Source organism: Bubalus bubalis, chromosome 6 (genome assembly GCF_019923935.1).
Source record: "Bubalus bubalis isolate 160015118507 breed Murrah chromosome 6, NDDB_SH_1, whole genome shotgun sequence".
Classification (NCBI taxonomy): Eukaryota; Metazoa; Chordata; class Mammalia; order Artiodactyla; family Bovidae; genus Bubalus; species Bubalus bubalis.
In genome coordinates, this window is record NC_059162.1 from 59,783,283 (window position 1) to 59,797,245 (window position 13,963).

A 13,963-nucleotide genomic window follows, 5' to 3' on the forward strand; every position below is an offset into this window, starting at 1 on the left:
TAATATACTGCTGCTGCTGCTGCTGCTGCTGCTGCTGCTGCTAAGTCGCTTCAGTCATGTCCGACTCTGTGCGACCCCATAGACGGCAGCCCACCAGGCTCCCCCGTCGGTGGGATTCTCCAGGCAAGAACACTGGAGTGGGTTGCCATTTCCTTCTCCAATGCATGGAAGTGAAAAGTGAAAGTGAAGTCGCTCAAGGGATAATTAAACATTTATTCTTGAAGAATTTTTAACAAAGTAACTCTAATGATACACTAATCCAAACACATTTGTGAAATAACTTCTGACATATCAAGGAACGCCAGCCACTCGATCTGTATGGAAGACATTATAGCAAATATAAAGTTTGGTAATTTTAGAAGTCTAACACCCCTGACCATTAGTATGTTCAATTTAAGGGGCTTTAAAGGACTAAGGAAACTTTAAAGCTCCACAAAGAAAGGAGCTTTCTTTAGAAAGGTAAGTTCCGTGTATACTAGGTTTTGAGGAAAATGCAATGGAATATATGAAATTTGAGAAGGATCTTGTAGAACAGGTAAAATTTAGATAGGCCAGAAAAAGTAAAAAGTGTAATTCAAGAAGATAAAAATATATGAATAAAGGCAAGAATGACACACTATATTCTCCCCATTCACTCTCTTTTTCACAGTAAGAAACATAAAAAAGAAAATTCCAAAAATAAATAAATAAAAGAAAATAAGAGAAGAAATGTCAGAATAACATGACTTTTTTTGCATTGTAAGATCTGAAGTATTATTAAAAGGAGAAAGTTGAGGGAAGATGGAAAAAGAGTACATCAGGCAGAAGGAACAATGAGTTAAATATTTTGAAAGAAAAATGAGGCAGAAACAGTATAGCTACTGGGCTTAGAATGGACTGTGAAACAGTCTAAGTTGAGAGGAAGAGTAGATGCAGAGAAAACCACTGAGAGTACTGTTAACAGTCCAAATAAGAGATCGTAGCCACTTGAACTGAGATACTGGTGGGAGAGAGAAAAATGGACACATTATATATATATATTTTGGAGTAATAGGGGGATTTGCTGATAGATGGAATGAATAAAAGGACGTTATCAAAAAAAATTGCCTATGTTTTTGGCTTGAGTATCTGGGTAAACAGGGATGCCAATTACTAAGAGGAGGAAGGATGAAGAAGGAAGAGGTTGGACGGATGTTCTAATAAAGAAAGATTTTGTTAAACACATTTATTAGACATCAAATTGGAGATTCCAAAAAGAGAGCAGGATATGAGTCTAGAATACATCATTGTTTTCTAAGTTTTATTTTACCTACAGCATATCTGTTATCAACTGTTCTATATTTCTGGTTATTCAGGGAAATAAAGAATGGCTTAATTTTACTTTTAACTACTAAATAAATCCTCCTTTCAAGGTGACTGAGTCTGATATGCATTCCAAAGGTCAGTCTCTCTGTACTTCCTCTTCTCTCCAAACTCCCAACATCTTCGATCTGATTCTCATCATATTTGTCATACATGATTCCATGTCATTCCCAAGGAAAACAAACTCAAATTGACTTCCCATGGCCTAAAAAATCCAAATTCCTAGCATATTAATCCAGGACCTTTGGGAATCTTCAACAGATCTTCATTTAGCTCCATTTTACCAGTTTATATCTCAACAATAATAGTACCAAATTAACAGCCATTTCTTGAGAACATTTCTTACCCTTTCCTTAACTCTGTGCATTTGCATAAACAATCTCCGATTTGGTTCAAAAACCATACTTGAAAGCTAACAGACTTGTGATATGCAAAAATCCCCTCCTCTCCCCCAATTTGTCCTATCTATTGCCTGGAACCTGTAAATATGCTACAATACATGGCTAAATAAATGCTGCAGGTACTGGTAAGGTTACTAATGAAACACTTTAAAATAAATCCTGGTGGATTATCTAGGTGGGCCCAATCTAATCACACATGCTCTTAAAAGTGGAGAACTTTCTCCAGCTTGAAGCAGAAAAGAGCCTAGGCAAGAAATTGTCAGATTCCATGGATGAAAATGATTCACTGCACGACTCCTGGCTCTAAAATATTAGGGTCCATGTGTAAAGACCAGAGAGAGGCCTCTAGGAGTTAAGGGCAGTCCCAAGGTGACACAGAGCAAAGAAACAGAGACCTTGATCCTATAATCACTAGAAACTGAATTCTGCCAAAATATGAATGAGCTTGGAAGTGGATTCTTCCCCAGAAACCCTAGATAAGAGCCTGTCAGAATTCTGACTTATAGAATTGTGAGATAATAAATGGGTATTGCTTTTAACTTTTAAATTTATGGTAATTTGTTATGGCAGCAATAGAAAAATACCGGATCTAAATGTAATGAGGTGACAAGGATTGCAAAAGTGGTATTCTATTTCCAGAGTACCAAACTATATGAAGTATGAAAATATAAAACTTGTAGTCATGATTGACACAGGCACTCTCTCCCTCTAGCCCTTTAGTTCTTCATGGTGATTAGCACTTTACCATTGGCCACTACTGACACATTACCCAAGATAAAGTACAGGCAGCCCCATACCTAAGTTTCCACTTACGGACTTTCAAATACCTGGAACACAAATAAAGAAGATGAAAATTATCCTCTCAACTCCCACCACCACTATACAAATGGAGTCACTCTTCTCACCCACATGAGTGTCCTCATCAGTGTACACAGGGGCAAGTTCTAGGCCTCAGGCACCTGACTGATAGCATGGTAGGTCTGGCTCCACAGAACAGGGAGTGAATGCAGGGAGCTACTAGCTCAGAGAGCACACCGCAAATGTCCGCCCAGAAAGATACAGTTCACCTTCACCTAGAATTACTATGATGGAAGTCCAGTCTTCCCTATTAAAATACAAATACTTGAAAACCTCATTCTTGAGGGAATATGGATATGAAAAGCAGTTATAGTATTGTTTTTAAGTCACTAAGCTGTGCTTGACTCTTTTGAGATCTCATGGACTATAGCCTGCCAGGCTCTTCTGTCCATAGGATTTCCAAGGCAAGATACTGGAATGGATTGTTATTTCCTTCTCCAGGGGATCTTCCCAACCCTGGGATCGAACCTGTGTCTTCTGCATTAGCATGCAGATTCTTTACCAGTGAGCCACCTGGGAAGCCCCAAGTATAGTAGCACTATTATGAAATTTTAGAATGTACAGAAAAACCAGTAGTCCAAAAAAATCAACCTAAAAGTTTTATTTAAGATGATTTTCTCCCAGCAAATTCTCAGCTGTTACTTAAAGTCTATTTAAATATTACTTCCTCTATTCTAGATCCTAAAATGTATTAACACCCACATTATTGTACTCACACATTGTACAATAATTATATGCTTATACTTCTCTTTTTTGAGCTTCTTCCATAATTTTCTACTTCTAGAATCTAACACAATAGTAACCACATAAAAAACATTTAAGAAATGTTTTTGAATTGATTAAATTTTTAGAGCACCATAGCTCTTTTGGGGATAATTTTAGGTTTCTCAAGTCAAAGATGAGTTGTACATGGAAATGCATGTGTGTGTACTAATTCGCTTCAGTCATGTCTGACTCTTTGCGACTCTATGGACTGTGGCCAACTAGGCTCCTCTGTCTATGGGATTCTCCAGGCAAGAATACTGGAGTGGGTTGCCATGCCCTCCTCCAGGGGATCTTTCTGACCCAGGGATCAAACATGAGTCGCTTTTGTCTCCTGCATTGGCAGGAAGGTTCTTTACCACTAGTGCCACTTGAGAAGCCCTGTACATGGAAATAGAGGGCCTTCATTAGGCTACAGTACATCATATATATTTCTACGCTATTTCCACGATCTTCAATTTCTCTAATTAAAAAAAAATATTGGATATAAAACTATAAGAAAATACAAAATTTACTGTCTAGGATATTTTAGAATCTATTTACTTATAAATTATATAAAATATGTAATATATTCTGAATGTTTGTAAAATTGTTGATAATGTTAACTTCTTAGTATGTTAGGTATTGTTCTTAAGCATTTTATATGAAATAACATTTATTCCTCAAAACTCACCTCTAACTGAGTCTTATTATCTAATTTTCCAGAGGTACAGAGAGGTAAAGCATGTTGTAAAAAGTGACAAGACTGCAATCTTCTTTATTAATTCTTACTTCCTACCTTCCCCCAGAAAGAATATCATACTTTAAGAAAATGAATTACATTTTTAAGTTTTAAGCCTTTACCAAAATCTTTTGTAATAAACAAAGTAGACTTTAGAGTAATAAAACCTAGTGTATAAAATACCAAGATTTCATTAACACACACATTTTTCCTTTTAGAGTGATTACTGAATGTGACATTAGTTTTTCTATAAGAACTTAGCAGCAATTTCAGCAACTTTGATTTCTCTCTCATTCTCCAAGTATTTTTCTTATTTTGACCATGAGAAACATCTAACAAACTTGATATAGTTTTAGTATCTATGGAAAAGCAATAGTAGTTGTAAATATATAACATTAGAGGAAATAACCCAACATCATGTGGTACCCTATTTCAATAAGCTCTGACGTTTTAGAATTAAGAAATAAACATGAGCCTAAGGCACAAGAACCACATTACAGCTTAACTAGACTATAACTGAAATCTCTGGGTCCCCAAATAGATGATCTGATGCCAGTCATAGCAGAAACAGTTAGATGACACTAAATTCATAGCACTATAAGATATGGAGTCAGCCAGAAGGTGGCAGAATGAGGCCACTTACGCTTCACATACAAATCCAGAAAAATCTTTTGTTGTCATTATCTTAGGTTTTAACAGCACACAAAAATCACAATTTTAGATCCTTATATAAATAAGAATTTTATGTACTAGATATATGCAAAAGCATTATTTCATGTATAGAAAGCAAACTATAAATCTCCCACATAGACAACCATATTAGAAATGAATCTTCATTCTCCCCCCTTGACAGGTTTTCCCTATTTTCACACTATGAAAAAATGAAGCCCTCCAAAGTAACCCATGCTTCCCTTGTGGCTCAGCTGGTAAAGAATCCACCTGCAATGTGCAAAACCTGGGTTCAATCCCTGGGTTGGGAAGATCCTCTGGAGAAGGGAGGCTACCCACTCCAGTATTCTGGCCTGGAGAATTCCATGGACTGTATAGTCCATGGGGTCGCAAAGAGTCAGACACGACTGAGCAACTTTGACTCTCAAAGTCACCCATGTTATTCCAATATCACATCTGAATTCACTAACAATCTGATGAAGAACTACTACTAAATGTTTTATTATGTAATATATTTAATTTCATAAGTTCAATCATAGTTACTAACAGCTGCTAAGAAATGGAATATTTCGTGCATCAGTAAGCAAGGATGTCATAGTCATCAATGCTTGCAGGCCTCCAGTGTGGCCTGGTGAGCCCTGGCGGCACTCAGCAAGGAGAATAATACCTGTGATCTTGCAGCCTTCAGACTTCAGCCACTCCCTATGGTGAGCCCCAAGGAAGCTCAGGATGTGAAAAAGACAGGACATTGGCCCTAGGATAGCTGAGAAACATATAAAAGGAATGATTTCTGGGAGCCCAGACTCTTGAATCTTCCGATACATAGAAAAGTGCTAAATTCCTTAACTTATCTGGTTTTTTTAATTAACAATAATCTTTTGATGCTCAGACTACCTGCCCTTTGTTGTAAAACTTTTATATAATCGGGCTCCTCCCCTTGCCTCTTGGGAGCAGTTCTCTCAGGCTTACTTGAGATGCTTTCTCCCAGGCTTGAAGTCCTAAAAATTCCCACCAAATAAAACATAACTTTCAACTTTTAGGTTATGACTATTTTTAAGTCAACGTGGAAAAGTGAAATCATCTGTAAAATCTCATATAACTTCAAATAAAACAGTTGTTTTTACATTGGGTTTTTAAAATGGGGTTTAAGCACTATGGTTTAACATATGGCAGGTTAACCACATTATTCTTCATATTGTATTTGAATGCTCACAAAGGGTTTCCTAGGTGGAGCCAGTGGTAAACAATCCACCTGCTACTGCAGGAGACACAAAAGATATGGGTTCAATCCCTGGGTTGGGAAGAGCCCTGGAGTAGGAAATGGAAACCTGCTCCAGTATTCTTGCCTTGGAAATCCCATGGACAGAGGAGCCTGATGGCCTACAGTTCATGGGGCTGCAGAGAGTTGGACACAACTGAGCAACTAAACACACATGCAATAGATCGTTTACCTTTGCATTCATGGTACTTATTGTAGGACCTAGAACACATAAGCAGGGTATCAAGGAGAAAACAGAAGGCTAAAAGCAATGAAGCAGATATCTGTTTTCTTTATTTTTCCATCAGGTGACCAGCCCTCAAACACAACACAAAATAATAGGTACTAATTCATCTCAATTAAGGACTAGGCTACTTACAAACCAACAGATCATAAAACCAGATATGTTAACATTAGCCAATTTACATCAGAGAGAGATGCTGAAGAGTCTGGGAGACAACTGTAGTGGATTAAGTTGTGAGATAGGCAACATCATTTAGGAGAAGAGGTGTTTCACCCTCACCTCAAATCAAATGAGGTGCTTCTAGGGAACCACTCAAAGATTTGACATTCTCAAGAGTTGACAGTAGTTAGGGGCTGTTACAGAGACTCACCAAATGTATTAAATATAGATACTTAATGGTGGATGGAGCCACCTAAGCCCAGTGGCAGACTAAAGACTTGTCAGAACACCCTTTGCAATGGCAGGGAAAATGCATCTCTGTCCTCTGGATCTCAGAAAAAGGAGAGTGAGGAAGGCAGTCATAAGTGGTCAAGCAGAGGAGAGGCATTCCCTCATAAAGGGAACCGTTAGGGGAAGTACACTGACTGAAACCACCCACCCTGGCCAGACACCATAGTAACAACTTGCATGAGTTGTTTTACGACATGATGTCCTGGTAAGGAACATGGAACTAATAAGCCACCACCAATCGGAGGAGTTCAGGAAAGGTTAAAAGGTGACACCGCATGTCCAACCACCTCCCAGAATCCTTCTCGCTGGGATCTATCTTGGTGGAGCAATGTGTGCACTACCAGGAAGGACTCTGAGTCAGAATGATTGGCCAAAGACAACTCGGAAACTAATCCCATCACCATAAAACCTGAGACTGCGACCAGAGCAGTCTCAGCAGTTCTCCTGGGTTCCCTTACCCTACTGCTGTCTGCCTGGCTCTCCTTCCCAATAAAATCTTTTGCATTGTCAGTACATGTATCTCCTTGGACAACTCATTTCCGAGTGTTAGACAAGAGCCCACTTCCAAGCCCTGGAAGGGGTCTCCCTTCCTGCAACAGAACTAAAACCCAAGATCCACAGCAGGTATACATACGGTGAAGCTAAAGAAGCTTAAAATTCAGAAACCCTCAGGTGCAGGGGAAATTCTAACACCCTGGGAGAGACTCTAGCATTGTGCTCACAAAGATATATGATTTTGTAAAATTTGCAAAGATATTTTAACTACAATCTGTTCAAATTGTTCTTTTCATTCCAACCATTCCTCCTTTACACTTCCTATTATGTCAGGAATGACTGACAGCATTTTAGAAACTTTGCTAAAGTAAAACTGAGATAAGAATATGTCATTCTAACTGTAATTAGGAAGAAATTTGAGACTTTTTCAATAAAAAAAGAAATTACAGACTCATGATTTGAACATATTGAAAAGTACCTTGGCTTTTTTAATCTTTAAATTAATGTATTTTTTAAAAAAGATAAAACTTAGATAAAACATAATGGAATATACAAACATAATAGAAGATGAAAAATACCTTTGAATAAATAAAAATTATTCTTATTTAGAAAAGTAAATCATAAAATTTTCTAGATCAAACAAAAGAACTAAATTATTTTTTTAATTCTAAGTAAAATAATGATTAGGCACCTGAATTATTTCATAATCAAATTAACAAACAGAATGAAATATTTTTAAGTTTCTTGCTGATTTAACACAAAATTCTAACACTGATGGAGATACATAAAACTCCCAATAGCCAGTACCATTAGGACACCAAAGAAAAAAATGATAAATGAACACTGTTAGTTCAAACTTAAAAATTACTGCCAAGAAAACCTGAAGTTTCCTGAAATCTTACAACTCATATACAAAAGAAATGTCAGTCACCAGTATATGGTGGTGGTGCTTCTTCAACCAGAAAACAAAGACGTGGGAACCACTGGAATAGAGCTGAGAGTGGCAGACCTCACCATTTACTTCACTGAATCTAAGACTGCCATTGTAAGACTCATCACTATTTTATGTGCCACTAAGAAAGTGGAACAATTAAATTACAACATTATGCTTTGTTACAATTTTTATATTTAAGAGAAGAGGCAAAAAAAGGGAGTTATTATTGTTTAGGTATTTAATCTTGATTATCTATAAGACATACATTTTTGTTACAAACTGTATGCAGGGAAGAACAAGACTGGAGATCTTGTGGGAGTATATTCTTATAATTTCCATAATGAGTGGTGATACTTCACAGCCCAATACAGGAAACACTATCAAGGTCTCAATAACTCAAGAATGATGGTCTAAACTACAATTCTGAACAACTATTCTGAAATAGAACCCCTTCTACTTTATATGCTGGCAGAGGGAATAACAGTGAAGGTGCTGTGAAGATGTTACATATATATATATATATATATATATATATATATATATATATTTACACACACACCCATCCCAATTTCTAGACAGAATAATGACAGTAACAGCTACTTATAAATACCACCTTGCTCTGCTATGTGTATGTATATGTGCGTGTGCATATATCTAACACATCAATATCCTTCTCCCCTTTCCTTAGTAATTTTATGTAAGTTATGATAGAGGTGGTGGACTTTACAATGTAGCACAGGGAGGAGAAAATTACAATGTAGCACAGGGAGGAGTGATATCATGGCTAACTGAGATGAGTATCATCCAGAGACTGACACAAGGATTGATGGAATTTTGACTCTCTCCCTCCTAAGACAAAAACCATAGCTTTGACCAGATGGACCTTTATTGGCAAAGTAACATTAAGTTAGATGTAGCATATTGCAATTGCCATTATGTATGGGAATGTCAGTAGAAGGGTATATGTAAGGCGATAAACAGTAAAGTGGACTTTATTACATATTGCAAACTGGCTCTTGTAACATTCTTTCCATTCAGACAAGGCTGAAAAGCTATAAAATGGATAAGCTTTTTTCTATCTTCTATTTATAATAGTAGGAGAGGTTGAAAGCCTATAAAATATACCTCCCGGACTTCCGATTCCAAAGTTTGAGATGCAAATAACATTTTTCCCACTAGATGTCCTTCTAAGATATTTGGAAGGTAGAACTGGAACCCCTTTTTTGTATTTTTCTGATGGCAAGCATGGTCATGAAAATAAGGTTTCCCAGAAGCAGTGATTCCATGACATCCAGCTTCTGCCCATGAAAAAGATCCTGTCAACACTATACCATATAAAAAGACAGGGAGAAAGAAAAATCTAATAGTATCATTTGAGGTCCTAGATTCTGCAATACCTAAAGCCAGATTATCATCTGAACTTTCAAATTACTTTAAAATATTCTTTGTTTCAATCAGTTTGAATTGGTTTCTGCTTTTTGCAATTGAAAGACACTAATTTAATACATATTCTGAAAATAAATATAATTTTTTTATCTCACTTCTTACAAAAATCAACAATTTTCTATATATAAACTCTTTTTAAGAGCAGCTAGGTAATGAGAAGCGAGTTCCCAACTTCCTGAACTGAAAAAGTGAATAGTGTTACAGTGATTTGAAAAACACTGTCAAATTTTATAAGCAAGATTATTGCTGAATAAAAAATACAGGAGAATGGCAAGTGTGTCACATGTGGCTATAAATGTTCAAAGTATTATAATATGGATTATAATGGCCCCTGCCAATAAAATACCATGATCCCTAAATTCCCTCTGCTTCCAGAAAGAATCCTAGGTTTTCCTGCTGTGGTAAATGGAAAAGGTCAGTTTTCATTCCAATCCCAAAGAAAGGCAATGCCAAAGAATACTCAAACTACCACACAATTGCACTCATCTCACACTCTAGTAAAGTGATGCTTAAAATTTTCCAAGCCAGGCTTCAGCAATACATGAACCAAAACTTCCAAATGTTCAAACTAGTTTTAGAAAAGGTAGAGGAACCATAGATCAAATTGCCAACATCCACTGGATCGTCGAAAAAGCAAGGGAGTTCCAGAAAAACATCTATTTCTGGTTTACTGACTATGCTAAAGCCTTTGACTGTGTGGATCACAATAAACTGGAAAATTCTGAAAGAGATGGGAATATCAGACCACCTGACCTGCCTCTTGAGAAACCTATATGCAGGTCAGCAAGCAACAGTTAGAACTGGACATGGAACAACAGACTGGTTCCAAATAGGAAAAGGAGTACATCAAGGCTGTATATTGTCACCCTGCTTATTTAACTTATATGCAGAGTACATCATGAGAAACGCTGGTCTGGATGAAGCACAAGCTGGAATCAAGATTGCCGGGAGAAATATCAATAACCTCAGAAATGCAGATGACACCACCCTTATGGCAGAAAGTGAAGAGGAACTAAAGAGCCTCTTGATGAAAGTGAAAGTGGAGAGTGAAAAAGTTGGCTTAAAGCTCAACATTGAGAAAACGAAGATCATGGCATCCGGTCCCATCACTTCATGGCAGATAGATGGGGAAACAGTGGCTGACTTTATTTTTCGGGGCTCCAAAATCACTGCAGATGGCGATTGCAGCCATGAAATTAAAAGATCCTTACTCCTTGGAAGGAAAGTTATGACCAACCTAGACAGCATATTAAAAAGCAGAGACATTACTTTGCCAACAAAGGTCCGTCTAGTCAAGGCTATGGTTTTTCCAGTGGTCATGTATGGATGTGAGAGTTGGACTATAAAGAAAACTGAATGCTGAAGAATTGATGCTTTTGAACTGTGGTGTTGGAGGAGACTTTTGAGAGTCCCTTGGTCTGCAAGGAGATCCAACCAGTCCATCCTAAAGAGATCAGTCCTGGGTATTCATTGGAAGGACTGATGTTGAAGCTGAAGCTCCAATACTTGGGCCACCTGATGCAAAGAGCTGACTCATTTGAGAAGACCCTAATGCTGGGAAAGATTGAGGGCAGGAGGAGAAGGGGACGACAGAGGATGAGATGGTTGGATGGCATCAGTGAATTAACGGACATGGGTTTGGGTGGACTCCAGGAGTTGGTGATGGACAGGGAGGCCTGGAGTGCTGTGGTTCATGGGGTCACAAAGAGTCAGACACGAAGGAGTGATTGAATTGAACTGAAATGATGTTCTGTTCCAAAACTCATTGACCTTGATGGTAAGCTGTTGCTCTGCTCCTCTCCTCCTCCTCAGGTTGCCTTTGTTTGGGCTTGCAGGGTTATCAGTGCCACTTCTCAGACTTTTTTTTCACTTTTACATTTTCAGTATTTTTCTACAGCTCTACAATAGCTAATTAAAAAGAAGGATGCTCTTTTATATTTGTTTCTTAGATTTAGTTCTCTCCTCATCCTTATTTCCACCATCCAGAAACATTGTTGTTCAGTTGTTGTGCCCAACTCTTTGTGATCTCATGGACTGCAGCAAAGCAGGCTCCTTTGTCCTCCACTATCTCCAGGAATTCACTCAAATTCATGTCCATTGACTGGGTGATACTACCCTACCATCTCATCCTCTGCCACTTCTTCTCCTCTCCTCAATCTTTCCGAGAATCAGGGTCTTTTCCAATGAGTCAGCTCTTCACATCAAATGGCCAAAGTACTGGAGCTTCAGCATCAGTTCTTCCAATGGATACTCAGGGTTGATATCCTTTAGTATTGACTGGTTTGATCTCCCTGCAGTCCAAGGAATTCTCCAGAGTCTTCGCCAGCATAATTACAAAGCATAAGTTCTTCAGTACTCAGCCTTCATTATGGTCCAACTCTCACATCTCTACATCAGATCAGATCAGATCAGATCAGTCGCTCAGCTGTGTCCGACTCTTTGCAACCCCATGAATCGCAGCACGCCAGGCCTCCCTGTCCATCACCAACTCCCGGAGTTCACTCAGACTCACATCCATCGAGTCAGTGATGCCATCCAGCCATCTCATCCTCTGTAGTCCCCTTCTCCTCCTGCCCCCAATCTCTCCCAGCATCAGAGTCTTTTCCAATGAGTCAACTCTTCGCATGAGGTGGCCAAAGTACTGGAGTTTCATGACTATTGCAAAAACCATAGTTTTGACTATCCAGAAATACTGCTATTTATATTTTAGAATATTTGCTTAAGGTCAATTTTTTCTGTTTATACTGTAAAAAATTATACTATTTTGAATGTAGTATTTATTTAGAAATTAGATTATATACAGTACTAAAGGCCCTCTTGATTTCCACCCTATCCTGATTCTCCTGCTCTGCTCCCTAGAAGCAACCACTATTCTAAATTTTCTTGTAGCCTTAAAGTTTCTTTTTTATATTTTTACATATGTAATTTCCACAAATATCATATATACTAATTTTTAATATACCTGAATGGTATCATGATCTGCATACCTTTTTGCAAGTTACTTATTTCAAATCCATCATATTTCACTTAGCTGTTTCTCTATTGATGCCTTTAGGTTATTCAGTTTCCATTGTTACAAACAAAGTGTAAGGAACATCTGTATTCTTCCCTCTTCCCTCTCCTCTCTCTATATCTTCCTCTCCTCCTCATCTCTTCCCTCTGTTTCTCATTTTATTTCTCCTAATAAAAGACATGCTATACCTCTGGTCTTAATTTTTTCCACAATCCTTCATGCAAGTGTTTGCCTACCATCTTAGGTTACAATGTTTATAAAGTCCCCAGCCAATAATAATTTTTAACAGTTTTAATGATATAATTTACATATCATAAATTAACCAGTACTAAGTGTACAGTTCAGTGGGGTTTTTAAAGTAAATTTATAGTTGTACAACCAACTCCACTACTAAATTTTAGATATCCATCACCCCAAAAGGAACCTCATGCCCATTTGCAGTCATTCTCCATTTCCACCACATGCCCTGAGCAACGACTATTCTACTTTCTATCCATAGATTTTTTTCACTTTCATATAAACGAAATTACACAATACACAGTCTTTTGTGTCTCACTTCTTCCACCTAGCATAATGTTTTTGAGTTTCATCCATGTAGTAGCATGTAATACTTTGCTAAGTTTTATTGCTGAATAGTATTCCATTGTACAGATACACCACATTCTGTTTCACCAGTTGTTTCCACTTCATGGCTATTATAAATAATGCTGCTATGAGCATTCATGTACAACTTGTTGGGTAGACATATGTTTTTAAATCTCCTGGATAAATTTCTAAGAGTAAAAACTGCTGGGTATGGCAGTTTGGTGCTTAACATTTTGAGAAACTGGTAAACAGTTTCCAAAGTGGCTGCACCATCTTACATTTCCACTGGAAGTGTATGAGGGTCCAATTTCTTCACACTTTTGCCAATACTTGTCTTTATTAAAAATACAAATTTATTTTTGCACATGTGTAAGTGTTTCCATCAAGAAGATACCTAAAAGGGGAATTCCTGGATTATTGTTTATACCCATTTCAGTTGTAATAGTTAGAACCATATCATCTCAGAAGGGGCTAGCTCAATTTACACTCATCATGCTTGCCGTACATAATACTGTGTGACCTGTTCATCTCTGCTAATCTGATGAGTGAAAAAAAGACATCTCATTTTAAATCACACTTCACTGATTATTACTAAAGTCAAATACCTTTCATATGTCAATTGATCACCTGATTTCATCTTTAGTAATGTACCTATTCATATCCTTTACTGTATTTTTCTTTCATTTATATATCTTTTTGTTGACTTATAAAATGATTTTTATTCTGGATATTAATCCTGTCAGTTTTATGCATTAAAAATATTTCCTCTCAATCTCTTAAGAAATT

At 37.3% G+C, this 13,963-nt stretch overlaps 1 protein-coding gene across 3 annotated transcripts in view; it reads right to left on the reverse strand.

Moving 5' to 3' along the window:
• The window catches only part of PRKACB (protein kinase cAMP-activated catalytic subunit beta), a 148,700-nt gene that overhangs the window by 115,795 nt on the left and 18,942 nt on the right, over positions 1–13,963 (reverse strand). The window contains exon 2 of one of the 3 annotated variants that reach the window (XM_044944780.2): positions 5,420–5,515. The exons of the other annotated variants lie outside the window; for them this stretch is intronic. Coding sequence (XP_044800715.1) covers positions 5,420–5,515 — 96 coding nt within the window. The remainder of the gene's footprint in view (positions 1–5,419; positions 5,516–13,963) is intronic. 3 annotated transcript variants of the gene reach the window in all.